At 41.3% G+C, this 14,053-nt stretch overlaps 2 protein-coding genes across 3 annotated transcripts; one reads left to right on the top strand and one right to left on the bottom strand.

The window, feature by feature from the left end:
• Positions 1 to 343: 343 nt before the first annotated feature.
• On the bottom strand, positions 344 to 4,017 carry cbx1b (chromobox homolog 1b (HP1 beta homolog Drosophila)). Its single transcript, XM_070851283.1, has 6 exons — positions 3,936 to 4,017; positions 3,061 to 3,142; positions 2,745 to 2,904; positions 2,477 to 2,627; positions 685 to 779; positions 344 to 543 (listed from the first exon to the last, which is right to left on the bottom strand). Exons 2-6 carry the CDS (start codon positions 3,113 to 3,115, stop codon positions 402 to 404), a joined length of 603 nt encoding a protein of 200 aa, XP_070707384.1. The 5' UTR covers positions 3,116 to 3,142; positions 3,936 to 4,017; the 3' UTR covers positions 344 to 401.
• Positions 4,018 to 5,433: 1,416 nt separating this feature from the next.
• snx11 (sorting nexin 11) lies at positions 5,434 to 14,039 on the top strand. Of its 2 annotated transcripts, none has more exons than XM_070851279.1 (7): positions 5,434 to 5,578; positions 6,654 to 6,688; positions 7,005 to 7,091; positions 10,416 to 10,516; positions 11,598 to 11,693; positions 11,813 to 12,037; positions 12,789 to 14,039. In XM_070851279.1, the coding sequence occupies exons 2-7, from the start codon at positions 6,665 to 6,667 to the stop codon at positions 14,014 to 14,016; spliced, it is 1,761 nt and encodes a 586-aa protein (XP_070707380.1). In that variant the 5' UTR covers positions 5,434 to 5,578; positions 6,654 to 6,664; the 3' UTR covers positions 14,017 to 14,039. The 2 variants fall into 2 exon arrangements, with proteins under 2 accessions (XP_070707380.1, XP_070707379.1); XM_070851278.1 differs by having other exon boundaries at positions 6,649 to 6,688.
• The last annotated feature ends 14 nt before the right edge of the window (positions 14,040 to 14,053 follow it).

Raw genomic sequence — 14,053 nt, 5'->3', positions numbered from 1 at the left:
AGAAAAAAAAAAAAAAAAAAATTAAAAATAAGGGCACGATAATGAAATCAAAGAACCACCTCACTGAAACAATGTCATAGAAAGATGAACACTGGACCAAATGTGAGAATGAAGCTGAAGTCGCTTCTTAAAACTGGAGTGGAAGCTGAAAATGAACACTGTGTCGAACTTTTCAATTGGGCTGCGTTTTGTCAAGCAAGTCTGAATCATATATACAAGTCAGATTACATCCAGATCAAAGTAGAGTCAAATGAGTGATACACCAAAACACGAATGAGTCCGAGGGTGTCTTGCTTGTCTCTGCCCCCCAAATCCCAGACCCCCCAAAATCCCCTTTCCAAAGTACAATGATGTTGAAAACTACAATTTTTTTTCTTTCCCCCTGCCCCTTTTGTCCTGGGTTAGTTTTTATCGTCTTTTTTCTCGTCTTCAGTCGGATACGAATGCCAAGTGAGTCTCTCCTCGTAAAAAGAGATGACCACCTGCGGACACTTGACGTTCGCCTCCTTCGCCGGCACCAGGTCAGCTTCGTCAGAGTTCTTCCTGCACAAACACACGAGCACAACGACGATTTGGCACAATCGGACACATTAACAATACGTTTTAACAAGCCAGGCAGTTGTTGGAGGACTGACGGACCAGTTTGAACAGCTGCCGAGCAGTTTTTTTTAGCTACATACGAACCATTTCATGAGGAACATGAGCTCTCCTGTGGAATCTGTGGCGCCAATAATCCTTTCTGGATCCAGCCCTCGAGCAAAGCCCCTTAGCTTCTCTGTCTGGGGATCAAACAAAACACAACTTCAGTCACACGCAACATGAACATTTCAGCAGAAATACAAAATTACCTGCCGTGTATCAATTCTGTCTGAATTTAAAACAACTTGAGACAAACTGAGCGCCACAGAAACGTGGAGGGGCTTCAGGGGAAAGTGCTCTAAACAGAAAGTTTGGGTTTGAGGGTTTCATGTTTGTGGCTTCAGGAATCTGAGACCCAGATGCTGATCAACAAAAAACAGAGTGCAGGTAAACAATCCGGCCTCTTTGCACATGTTGCATCTGAATCCAAACTTATATGCTAAGTGTTACTTCTTTTTATTTATTTATTTGTTTATTATCTTAATCTTTTCATCTTCTGAGTCATATTTTCTACATATTCGCAGGGCTGCGACCAACAAATTAAACTGCTGATTATTTTTCTTGACTGTTTTTATGTCGTGCAGCCCAACGTGATGTCTTCAAATGTCTCTTCGTTCAGCCAACAGTCCAACAAAGATATTTAGTTTACATCATTTACGGCACAGAAAAGCTTCACGTCAGAGGCTGCAGCCAGCAGATGTTTGGCAGTGACTAAAAATCATTATTCAAATATCAAAATAGTTGCAGATTAAAAATTAAATTACTGATTGTACTTTTTCTTCAGGCTAAATGTTGTTGTCTTGTAAAAAAATCTGTATTGCAATCTGCAGAAAGTCCTCGCTGACACGATACACTGAGGATTTGGACAGTAAGTCCGAGGCACTTGCAGACTTCCTGTGACCATGTCAGCGAGTGCGGTGGAGTTCGGACATGAGAGTTGCCTGTTCAGCGGGTGACTGCACAGAGGGTGTCCTGTATGCAGATGGAGGGCCGGGGGGGGGTTGGAAAACAGCACCCTGCCTCATCACGACCAACGTGGTAGGAGCCTTTGACGTGACAAAAAAAAGCTTTTCCTAAAGTACAGTAAACACTTGTGCCTGCAGCACGCAGCTCGCTGCAGCTGGTGTCAGGTTTGGCAAAGTTTCCTGGCAATATTTTAAACAGAAAACATCCATCTGATGCTGTGCAGACAGAAAGAGTTTTATTCTGTGTCTCTGCCTTTGTTCTTCCACAGGCACAAGCTGTGAGCAACACCTGAGCCGGGTAAGGAAAAAAGAAACGAAACTTAACAGTGCCGGTTGCAACTTTTTATTGGACATTTTATTACACATTAGACATTTTACATATATTATTACTGATGAGCCTATTTCACCTGATTCACAGCGGTGTCAAAATATTGGATCGCTTTGTTTTGTTCCTCTTTCCACAGTGTAACTGACTCTTGGTCTTGTGTTCATGCAGGTGTTACAGCTGTTGACTGTGGTGTTTGTGGTGTGTTGTGAGGTGGAAGTCTGTCTTTGGATGCTCTCAGTCCAACTGGACATCTGGCAATTATGCTTAATGAAACTTTAAGATCTTGTAACATACATTTTTTAATAGAACTACTAACACTCAATGTAACAGAAGTCACACAACTCATCATATCACTAAATATGACACCACATTTTATTGTCAGGTGGGATGTTAATTGATGCCAGAGTGTTATAACTATTACTATGTTGTTAATGTGTTTTGGCGTGAAGAACACTGATGCTGAACACAACAGAAAAACCCACTTAACCCCTGAACTGTGTGAAAAGATGGATAGATCGACCGAAAACAAAGAGGCAGGACTTACGTCGTCTTTTTTCTTCTTCGTTTTACTGTCGTCTCCTGCTTCTCCGGCCGCCTTCCTCTTCCCGTCGTGTGCTGATTTCTGGGACTGCAGAAATTCTGCAATCAAATCCGGACAGTCCAAGTTGTCTTCTGGCTCCCACGTGTTGTCCTCGCTGCAGACACAAGCACGTAGAAACAATACAGTATTTTATATCTTCAATTAATAATTCGGTCACCTCTTAATAAGTATGTCGACACAAGCAGCGACAAACTCCCTCCGAAACACTCACTCAGAGAAGCCTTTCCACTTGAGAAGATACTCCACTCTCCCTTTCACCACCCGCCGATTCAAGACCTTCTCCACCACATACTCTTCCTCCTCTTCCTCCTCCTCGGCCACATCATCTGGCTTCTTGTCCTTCTTCTCGGCCGGGGTTATTTTGTTCTCTGCTGGGTTGGAGACAGGAGTAATGAGCACAGACGCCCAACCTGTTAACTCAGAGCTCCTACTGCCTGCAGATGTTAATACTCAAGAGTTTAACATCTCTTTGGGACACGATACAGAGAAATTCATGTTAGAGAATAATGTTAATAAATATATGAAACCTTCTGTAACAGTGGGGCCATCGTTAGGGGGCTCTGTAGTCAGGCTCATACTCATCAGGTAGACCTGGGGACCAGCAGGTTCCTGGTCAACGTGGAAGAGAGGAGAAAACAGCATTGGAGATTTTATTGAACAGACACATGGGTATCAATGTGAGGCCATGCAGATCACCAGATTATTTCAACCTCTATCATGGATTACCATCTTCTGTCTAATCTGCCTGAAGTTCCCCATGTACATACAAAACTCACTGGATCTCTAAGGGGATGAGGGGTCACTGTTGCCTCACTGATCACCTTTCCTTTTCAAAAAAAGACACCTGCAGAGGGTGGCAGCCTCGGTGTTGCTCACCAGGTGTGATCCTGAGGCTGCCAGCATCAGGATCAGCCCACAGGAGCTTTGCAACACCTGAGGCGATAGTGTGGAAATTTTACCTGATGGTCAAATACACCCAGACTGGATGCTGTAAATTAGCATCACCGTGGTGGGTGGATACACAGGGTGTTCTCAGTTTAACAAGGGGGGGGGAGTTGGTTGCTAATGCTAGCCAGCAAAAAGAAGAAAACCCCGCACGACAAAGCCTCGAAGGGACCCTCAGTTAGCAGCTAGCAGCTAGCTGGTGCCTCCTCCATATTGCTTTCGCGTTAGCATCTAAGCTAATGTAACACACTGTGGGATGATGTCTGTCGATTATTCTGATTATTTACGGCCACTCAAAGCGTGGATCCTGGCTGACTCACACACCGGACACCGCTAATGTCGGTCTCCATCCCCGGTGGACACATTCACATTCACTGTTAGCCTAACGGTAGTCTCGTGCACAATCAAACGTTAACCGAGAAAAGACGTTTGGAGGGAAGATGAAAATTAAACTCACCGATGAATTACAATTTTTTTTTTTAAATATAACTTCCTCCCGAATAGAATTTAAACAACCCGACAGCCTCTTTTTTTTTCCTCGCAATTATGAGGTGATAACGTCGCTGTTTGTCCTGATTTGTTGTGAAAATGCAGAGCCGCTAGTTTATCTACAATCAAATGTGTCGTTTCCGCCCCTTCGTCTGGTCTGAGAGAAGAAGAAAAAAACTGGGCTGCCGCAGCTTCACTGATTCATAAAACATGTGGATGTGCGCTACGTCATAGCAGGAAGCGGGCCCGCTGCCTGCGTATGATGTGTAGATCTGCGCCTGCGCAGTTCGCGCACAAGCGGCGGACCGGATCAACGGAGCATCCATCACTGCAAGGTAGATACAGAAAAAAGGATGAATACTGTAAATTATCAGTGTTTTATTGATTAATCTGGCGATTAATGTCGTCACATGTTATGGCACGCTAATCAATTACAGCACCTTTAATTTTTTTCACTAATTTAACCCTGACAAGATGGAAAATACCTCAATCTAAATCAGGATGATGATTTGTCCATAAAAAAATAACACATAGATAGAGAGATTCATTTGGAATATCTAAGGCTTTTGTGGTGGAAATAAATTATATTTTAAGACATTCATACTCAGTATCCAGGCATTTAAAATGTTTACCCCAGAATAAGTGGATGTCAGTACATTTAAAGGTTTTATTGGATTTTCTGGACGGGTTTTTTTGAGGTGTAAATGCCTCTTAGAATTAACAAAATAACATCACAGGTACCCCTTTATTTGAGCCTTAATCTTTTAGGGATGGTGTGGATTCAGGGATTCACCTCTTTGATGTATTGGTTGTTAATTAATGAATTTTAGCCTAATGTGCAAGAAGTTTTCTTATCTCCCCAGTTTAAGGAGTTTATAGCTATTGATAGGCCTATTGATGCCTTGTATTGGTATGGCAGGACGCCCTACTCAAACAGCATAGATGAGTATTGAAAATTACTATACAATGAATGTACATACAGTGGAAACAACAAGGTAGGATGGATACTTAGATAGGCACAGGTGTGTTATGCACAGAAAAATATGTAAATATGAGTATACGTAACAATATATGATTATATATCATCATTCCTTCTGAGCAGAAGATGTTATTTAATGATTGTAATAATGCATGATACAGAGATACAGAGTAAAGTCATGACTTGACATTACTCATAATTTTGACTTACTATGAATGGTGTTTTATTTTAATTACACTGACTGTACATTTTAAAATCTAAACAATTTCTATTTTTGTAATTTTTTTTAATTTCACTTATAAGAAATACTATATAATTTTCTAAAAATGTTAAGCTAATTAAAAAAAATAATTAGATAAATTATAATTTGGGGGAAAAAAAGAAAAAGTGACACGCCCCCTTTCTACCTTTTACTTACGCATGCGCACGCACACCCGGAAGCGAAAATATGACGTTATGACGTTGCGGCGGCGCTTGTGACTTGCGAAATGGAGAAAGGAGGCGATCGTGAAAACAAGCCTCCGCATTTGGGTGTTTTTGTCCTTAAATAAAACAGAAACGTCGACAAGCGGGACAGAGGCGACAACAGGCGGCTGGACTCGAGCACAGCAGCCGACATTCACCCAGTGAAAGTAAGTAGTTGTCGCCGTGGATTAGCTTTTAGCCGATGTTTCCTTTAGCCAGAAGTCTCATCAGTGAGGCCAGACAACTAACTAAGTCTTTATTTGTCATCACACGGAGGATAAACACACCTGGACTGAAGTTTGGGGCTTTTAATGTTATTTTATTCACCTGAACTTTAAGTTTCCTCACACTGGTGTGTCAGAAAACGCCCTTCAGAGCTACAATACTTTCTCTTTGAAATATTTAACAGGAAATTATCATTACATTTAATTCATGTCTGTTTGTTTTTTTATTTATTTATTTGTTTTAAACTATTGTTGTTGTTGGTTTTTTTTTCACCTCTCACAGTCATTTACTTCTTGCTGTATTTGTGTTCCCTAAATTTTATGAGCAAAATTTTTTTATTAGATTTAGTTTGTTTTTTATCGTCCTCACTTCAGATTAGATCTGTTGCATAAGCACGTGGATTTTGACCTTTACTGACACGTTTCTTTATTTATCATCATCTGGATTTTATGCAGAGTCCAATCCACACATTCAGCAAATGAATAAGAACAAAGTGAATATCTGACACCATCATAAAATTAGTCCACAGCTGTTTTTATATGATTATTTCAGTTATTTATCAGTGAAAAAGGTTTGAGCTTCTTCGCCATAAATGCAACCTTTTATTTTGCAGACGACAAAAGCTGCTCAGAGACACCACCTCTCTGTTTTCTGACATTTTACTACTAATTGATTAACCATTTGACTTGTAATGAAAACACAACAACGTGTCTGTGCGTCACTGGTGTGAGGAATCTTGGTCTACCTGCTGTGCAGAACGTCGCTGCCAACATATGATGTTACAGAACAGCAAAGAGCCTCAAACTGCTGCAAGTCCTGCAGATAAAAAGCTCTGAGTGGGTCTGAGTGGTGAAGAGAAACGCCTGAGTGACTCAGCTGGTTTTCGCTGACCAGCTTCTTTTTTTGAGGATGAGTCACCCGATCATGACAACACCATAGAAGACGAAGGCGCTCTGAGCTTTTGATCCCGTTTATTGAACTCTCCCCTCACTGATTGCTCCTTTATTTGCAGTGCAGCACTCGGTAGGATGATCAGTAATCAAGAAGAAGATGTAAGTAACTTCCTGCTCTTTTTTTTTTTTTAACATTAAATCGCTGTAACAGTTTTTATTGTGTGTTCTTGTGTTGATAAAACCCCTAAAATGTCTAAGCTCCATTTTTTAAGTTCCTTTTTACAAATGCCAAAGAACAATACCTCCATTTATGTGTTGAAGGGCATTTGAGGAACTTCATCTGTTTGGAGAGATGGTAGATTACAATCTCACGGTTTAACTGTGATACAGAAAAAAACACATTCACAAGCGCCACAGCAGGGTTTTTTTGTGCCAGTAGAAGTTGTGAAACACTGACTTTGTTTCTGTCTCTCAGGAGTTTGTTGCAGTGCGGGTCCAAGATCCCCGCATTCAGAACGAAGGCTCCTGGAATTCATATGTGGATTATAAAATATTCCTACATGTGAGTATTGACACTTCACATCAGATCACTTTCAGACAGGTCAAACTTTCTCTGCTTACAGCTTCTCCAATGTGAAACTTTGCTCCTTTCATTGTTTTACTTAATTGTAAGTTGAATATTCTTTAGACAATACCTATATCAGTAAGCTCTGGAAAACTGAGGGGACATTTTTCACTATTTTCTAAGATTACATCTGGAAAATAATCAACAGCACACAGAGTTCATATAGAAATGTATTAAAACCATTAAAAAAAGACATGTTAGTTATGAGTAAAGCACCACAACAGCAGTTAGAAGTGTGCCATTCAAACCCACCAGACTCCATTGACAAAAACAGGAATTTTACACAGGGGTTCTGGTCTACTGCTGTCTTAATCAGTTAGTTTGTTTGTTTATTGTGTGACTTTGATGTTTTAAAGCGTTAATTTGGATCCAACACCATATTAGTGTAACACACAATAACATGAAGAAACTAATTGAACTCGGCAGTAGTAGACCAGCCACCCCTGTGTTCTGTGAGGTAAAATTACTGTTTTTGTTAATTGAGTCTGGTGGGTGGTGAATCTGATGGACAAATTACAGAAGTTTTTATATTAATTAGTCATTTCGAACTCAAAATATGCAACAATTCTTTAAAATGTGACAATTACATTATACTTGGAAAGAGTTTCTCACCAGTTAAGAATTACTGGTACTAGTTTTTGACACTAATCTACACACTTAGTTTTCTAAGCTTATGGGAAGGTAACTGGAGGATTAAATAACCTGGAGCCGCAGATACGACTACCAACCTTAGGAAGGCCCGTTTTCAGCTGAACTCCCATCTTTATAAACCACTGAGTGTGCAGCCGATACATTCCTTACATTTTGTTTGGACAGGAGTTGATGTTGTTGTCTGGGCCGTGTGTTGAGGAGCGCTGTGTCAGCAGCAAGATTTCATGCCTACACGGACGTGGGTGGGTGTTGACTCATGAAATAGGACGCATTGATCACACGACCTCACATGATTCGTTTTGTTTGTGGCAACATGCTGTTGTTGTTCATGGGTGAATGTGAACCCCTAAAATGTTAGAAATTAGAAATCCAGACAGTTCAAACCAGCAGATTTTCTAGATTCACTCCTCACTGCTTTTGCTTGCTTCAACTGTTGTCTGAAATTTTCAACCTAGTTTAAAACACTTGAATTAATATTTGTACAGATTATTTCAGATTTGCTAAAAAAAATAAAGACACCTAAACACGACTCAATCTGTTTTTAACAATAACAGCCATTCAGTCATCGGTAATTCTGCAGATTTCTCAATAAGCCAATGTATCGTTTTGTCCATAAAATATCAGAAAATATATATTTTTTAAAAGACAGCTTTTGTAATTCCCCATATTTCCGTTGGTCCCATAGGTCATTTAGAGTCTGTGATCAGGGCTCCATCACAGAACGACTCATTTTGTCGATTTGAAACAGAAAATCGTGATTATCTAAAGTTACAGATACATCTTCGATTACTAAAAACAGGTCAGCTGGAATAACATCACACACAGAAATGATTAGTCAAAATCAAACTGAGAACAAACATCAGTGTTTTAAGAACTAAAATCACAGAAAACCATGTTTGGGGAAAAGTTATTTTACATTTTTTACCATTGGGTCCAGAAAGACTTTTTTTTTTTACAGACTCACTTTGTAAAAGAGACGCCTGTAAATCAGCAGATAAACTTTTGAGAATAACGACCTGCAAAATGACTGAGTTATATTAAAATTAATTAAAATACTAAACAACTGTAGCTCAGCGGCCACGCCCACTCAGTAGACAGGAAGTGAAGACCATTTCATACATATTGGCAGTTATTATTATAATTATAGAGGATCTTTGACGTCGTCCACCTTTATATACAGTCTGTGTGTATTAAATAAACTCACATTTGAGGAGCTGGATCCAGCAAATGATTGAAATAATTATTCATATGTTAAAATAGTTGCTGATTGATTTTCTGCGGTGAAGGTTTTTTTTTTAAATATTTGACCACCAACTGTGTTTTCTGTGGCTTCAGCTGAATTGATTGAAACAAGGGAGGTATGGTGTGCTGGTGGTGACGTGGGAATGTGACCAAAGCTGCTTGTAATTGATTACGGCCCGTCTGAGGGTCGTTTGTTATGCAAACATCAGTGGACTGTCCTTCGGCACTGGAGCAAATCTGACATGTGATAATACTTAAGTTGAACAGCTGCAGCACGAGTCGGTCCACACAAACATTTATCCCAAATAATTGACAAGATTAATGAATAAATTGTTTTCTAATTGTCAACAAATGGCATGAAAAGACCAACAGTGTGTTTGTCCGTCTCTCACTGCTTTCTGACTTCTCTACCGAAGATTTAAATGTTTGAAAATGGGTTGAAAATATATACTTTTATTTTTTTAAAAGGCTCTGTAATTTCCCAAAACTGCTGCTCGCTGTAGTTTTTACCAAACGTCTCTCAACGAGGATTAAATAGTGCTTTTGTTGGACTATTTTCAGCTGCGGATTGAAACACGTTTGATGCTGTAGTGAGTATTTGGGGGAACCAGGACCATGTGATTGAGTTAAAGTAAACTAGTGCGTGCTCGTGGTAATGGAGGAACATGGATGCTTTAGGACCAGAGGAAGTTGGGTTTTTTTTAGAATTAAGAGTTGGAGGAGCTTGTTAACTCGGCACAAGAGGAACCTTGAGTGACATAAGTGCACCCTGATAGGTGGAACATATGAGCCATTAATAATAAACCATCTGTAGCGTAGCCGCCATGTTGGATTGTGAATCGCCATGTTGAAGCCTTGAGTTTGGTTTTAAAGCCATTTTGTTTTTTTGGAACTAGAAGTGATGCTTTGTTGTTGTTTCCCCCCCCCTGCCTCTGATTGGTTATGTTTGGGCGTGACCCACCTCTTATTGGTTAGTCACAAGGTAGCCCGGCCCTAAAGCCGACCCTGCTTTATGGTGATTATTTAAATGAGTATCATGCTGTGTTGAAGCCCTGAAACTCATGACTGAGACCATAAAACTCATTAGGAAAGTGTCTCAAGTGAGAAATAGGCTCAATACTTATTCTCATTGACTTCCATCCAATCAGACTTCTGTTTGGGGCCAGTGGAGTCGCCCCCTGCTGGACTCCTCTCAGACCTGGAGGCTACATCCACTTCTCTTATCCACTAAAATGTGCTAAACCAGCCAGATTTTGATGGTTTTTGGTCTTTTTCTGTGATCCGTTCCCCTTTTTTAATGGGACTTTGCATTGCCTCAGTATAATGTTGTATTATTGACTGTAATAGATGCATTTCTTTCATTCCCAGACCAACAGTAAAGCCTTCACAGCCAAGACGTCCTGCGTGCGTCGGCGCTACAGCGAGTTCGTGTGGCTCAAGAGGAAGCTTCAGAAGAATTCTGGTTTGGTGTAAGTCATCATGAAGAGTGTGCAGATGGTTTTAGTAGTACTGTTGTTGTTGTTTTCCAGAGAAGACAGGATTACATTGGGAGTAATTCAACAAGACTCCATTGGCAATAAGAGTAATTTGCTGATGATTGTTTGTGTTATTGTGTGTTACACAAATATTGTGTTGGATCCGAACTAACCCACTGAAACGCCAAAGTCACACAATAACACAAACAAACTAATCAGTAGAGGCAGCGGTAGACCAGAACCTCCCAGGATCTGTGAGGAAAAACTACTGTTGTCTTCAATGGAGTCTGTTTGCTTCGAAGAGGGTGATATAACGGCTGTTTCTGGTCAAATACAACAGATTTTACAGGACAATCTCTGTAAAGATCCTCCATTTAATGTTGTCAGACTCTTCAAATAACAATCTGAGCCTGTCAGTGGCAAAAATAAGCCCATTTAGTGGATCTACTTAATTGCCCTAAAGGATTACATTACAGCCTGTTTTGCTGCTGCCAGCCGAGGCATCAACCCCAAAACGTTTTATACCCAAAAAGTTAAAAACACCAGAGCTATCATTTGAAACTACACATGTAATTATTTATGTAAATATTCGTGTATCAACAATGGCTCAAATGACTGTAATGTGAAAGGAGTAGCTCATAGAGACAAACCCACAGAGAATTAATTCCCTCAGAGCATCTTTTAACTCCCTGTCTTGGTTTCACAGCCTGAAACTTCACTGTTTCTTTCAGCGTAATAGCTTTTAATAGTCTACAGACACAGCAGGCAGCTGTTTTAAGAGAAAACACTCAAACTGACAAACAACTGAGACCAAAATGCAGCTAAAATGAGGGTGAAGACTAAACTTTCATCAGTCTCCATTGTTTTGTGTTCTAAAGCTGCCAAGAATCATTTAATAGTGGTTTAAAGTTGGTTTGGTTAATTTAAATGTTTTGTTACACCAAGTTTTAACAGATTTGTCACCAAGGGTTTCTTTCACCTTCATGGCTCTTTTGTATCGTTCATATTAAAGCAAATGTGTCGTCATCTACAAACATGGAGGATGAAGCCTTTGTGCTTGTTTCCGCCCTCTCAGGCCCGTCCCAGACCTCCCAGGAAAGTCCTTCTTCTCCTTCTGCAATGAAGACTTCCTGGAGGGGAGAAGGAAAGGACTTCAGGCCTTCTTGGACAAGTCAGTTCTTCTTTCAACTTGTTCCTGTAAAAAAAAAAAAAAAGAAAACCTACCGTGACAAATTGTTATCGCTGATATTATCTTTATGCATGATGTTTTTTGTTCCTTGGTCCTGGCAGAGTGGTGAACATGACGGTATGTCTGTCAGACAGCCAGCTCCACCTCTTCCTGCAGACCCAGCTGCCGGTCGGACACATCCAGGACTGCGTGCAGGGCCACACTCCGTACTCCGTGACCGATGCCATCCTCACCTACGCCTCGTCCAATCGGGGCTTTGCTCAAGCTCAGGAGGACGATACCATCAAGGAGCCCAGTTTGACCGTCTCTTATGAGTCCATGGAGAGGTATGAGGGATCTAAGCAATTGATTAAGACCTAATGATGTGGAAATAACCTTTTACCTTTGCATTATCCCCTTTTTAGCCCCATATAACGTCGTTAATAAACATCCATGTCTGTACAGATTAAACAAATAAGATACTACATGTTAATTATTGAGCTTTAAAGGTGTTTGGTAGGTGGACTAACTTCATGCTAAGCTAACTAGCTCCTTGCAACAGTTGGGATAAGTGCATTTCTCAAAATGTTTAAAAGGTAATTGTGGTATTTTCAAACCTGAGGCCTATTTTTACATATTTTGGTGTCTAAAGAGATAAGAGGAATTAATTTAATAGATGGCCTCAGCAGTAATTCTATGTAGCAGGAGTTGCTGATCTACTTACTGCCTCGATTGGTTAGTTTGTCTTTAAAGGGTTATTTAACAAAGTCACACAGAGTTCTGTGTTCAGCGAGCTAAAATACTGCGTTGAACTGAGCAATACAGTTGTTTCTGATTCAACAAAAAGGATGTTGCTCTGTCTCTGTAGGTCTCCCTTCCATAATGTTGTCAGAAGCTTTGAATAACAATCTGAATCTGTCAGTAGCAAAAACGGGAACTTTTAGTGGACAAATTTTGAGTGTTTTTGCGGCTGCAGGCTGAGAACCAATATTTAGAAACCATTCAGAAGCCTAAATATGTACAAATAGGACCCAGGGTTCCTTTTAAGCTGCTGCTCTGTTTAAAATGTGAATTACAGTAAATATTTTCTCTCCACAGCCCGGCTCCTCATCAACCACACACACAAACTACAGAGACCGTCAGCCCAGAGCTTTTCTCATGCGGTGACTCTGACCCTCTAGACGGTCTGCTGGACAGAGTCGAGCTACAGCACGAAGAGAAATCCTCAATAAAGGTCCTTCAGAGGGACAACCAACTGGAGGCCATCGTTGAGGACTGTAGCCGGACAAGAGCGACCTTTTTTCTGGCTGACCTGCAGGATGAAGCGGAGAGTCTCAGCCCGTCAGAACAGACCCAGCAGAGGAGCTGTCAGATACAGACACCAGTGGAGGTGCACTCGCCCATGGGGACCGGCTTTGAGGAGAACTGTGGGGTGGACGGTGTGGATACGGAGGAAAAAGCTGGTGCTCAGACGGTTCCTCATGCAGACACGGAGGAGCCGGCTGACCAACAGGAAAGCTCAGGAAACTCTGAGCCAGAAAAAAGTGTGAATTCTGGAGTAATTTTAGATTTTAAGGACAGTAATGCTGAATCTCAGGAGGACGGTCTGGGAGACGTCTGCTCTGAGTGGCAGATTTTAGAAATCTCTGAGGTTAATAGTCCCAAACAAGTTGGTAGCACAGAGGGTCACAGTGCAGATGTCAGCCGACCGGAGGAGCTCAAGAACTCAGATGGGGAAAAAGAGCCAGACGACGAGAAAGGTGATGAATCGGAGCGCATCGAGGAGACGCCGCTTGAAATCCGTGAAGAGACTCTCAACATGCACTGTGTCCCAGATGTGGAAGGTGTTGGCGATGAAGAAACCGTTCGACAAGCGGACCAAAAGCAAGCCGAGGCGGAGGCGGGTTTGATCGGGACCAAAGACGAGAGCGACGAGGACAGCCACTCGCTGCCGTCTTCCAATGAGAGCATCGTCAAGGTCAGCGATGAAGAGAGCGCTTGTGACGAGGCCGACGACTCGATCCAGGCTGCAAACGGCTACATGAAGACGCCCCCCGAGGTGGTCACTCACTGGTCAGAAGTGGAGAACATTCTGGGCCTACAGATGAACGGATGCCCTGTGGGAAAAGACGACGTTTCCGCCCAGGAGGACGAGGACCTACAATACATGACCGACATCAGTGACTTGAGTAAATCTCTGGATCTTAGCTCGGCTCTAACTGGTGGAGATTTGACTGAAAATAGTGACTTTAGCATCTTAGAGACCAGCTACACACCTGGACTAGCTGACAGTAAACACACAGAGCAGGAAGCAGGAGACTCATAAGCTGGAGGTGCATTAGTTTAAACAGCTGAATAACACT

The sequence above is a fragment of the Pempheris klunzingeri genome, chromosome 20 (genome assembly GCF_042242105.1).
Source record: "Pempheris klunzingeri isolate RE-2024b chromosome 20, fPemKlu1.hap1, whole genome shotgun sequence".
NCBI lineage: Eukaryota > Metazoa > Chordata > Actinopteri > Acropomatiformes > Pempheridae > Pempheris > Pempheris klunzingeri.
This window is presented reverse-complemented; position numbering and strand designations above follow the sequence as displayed.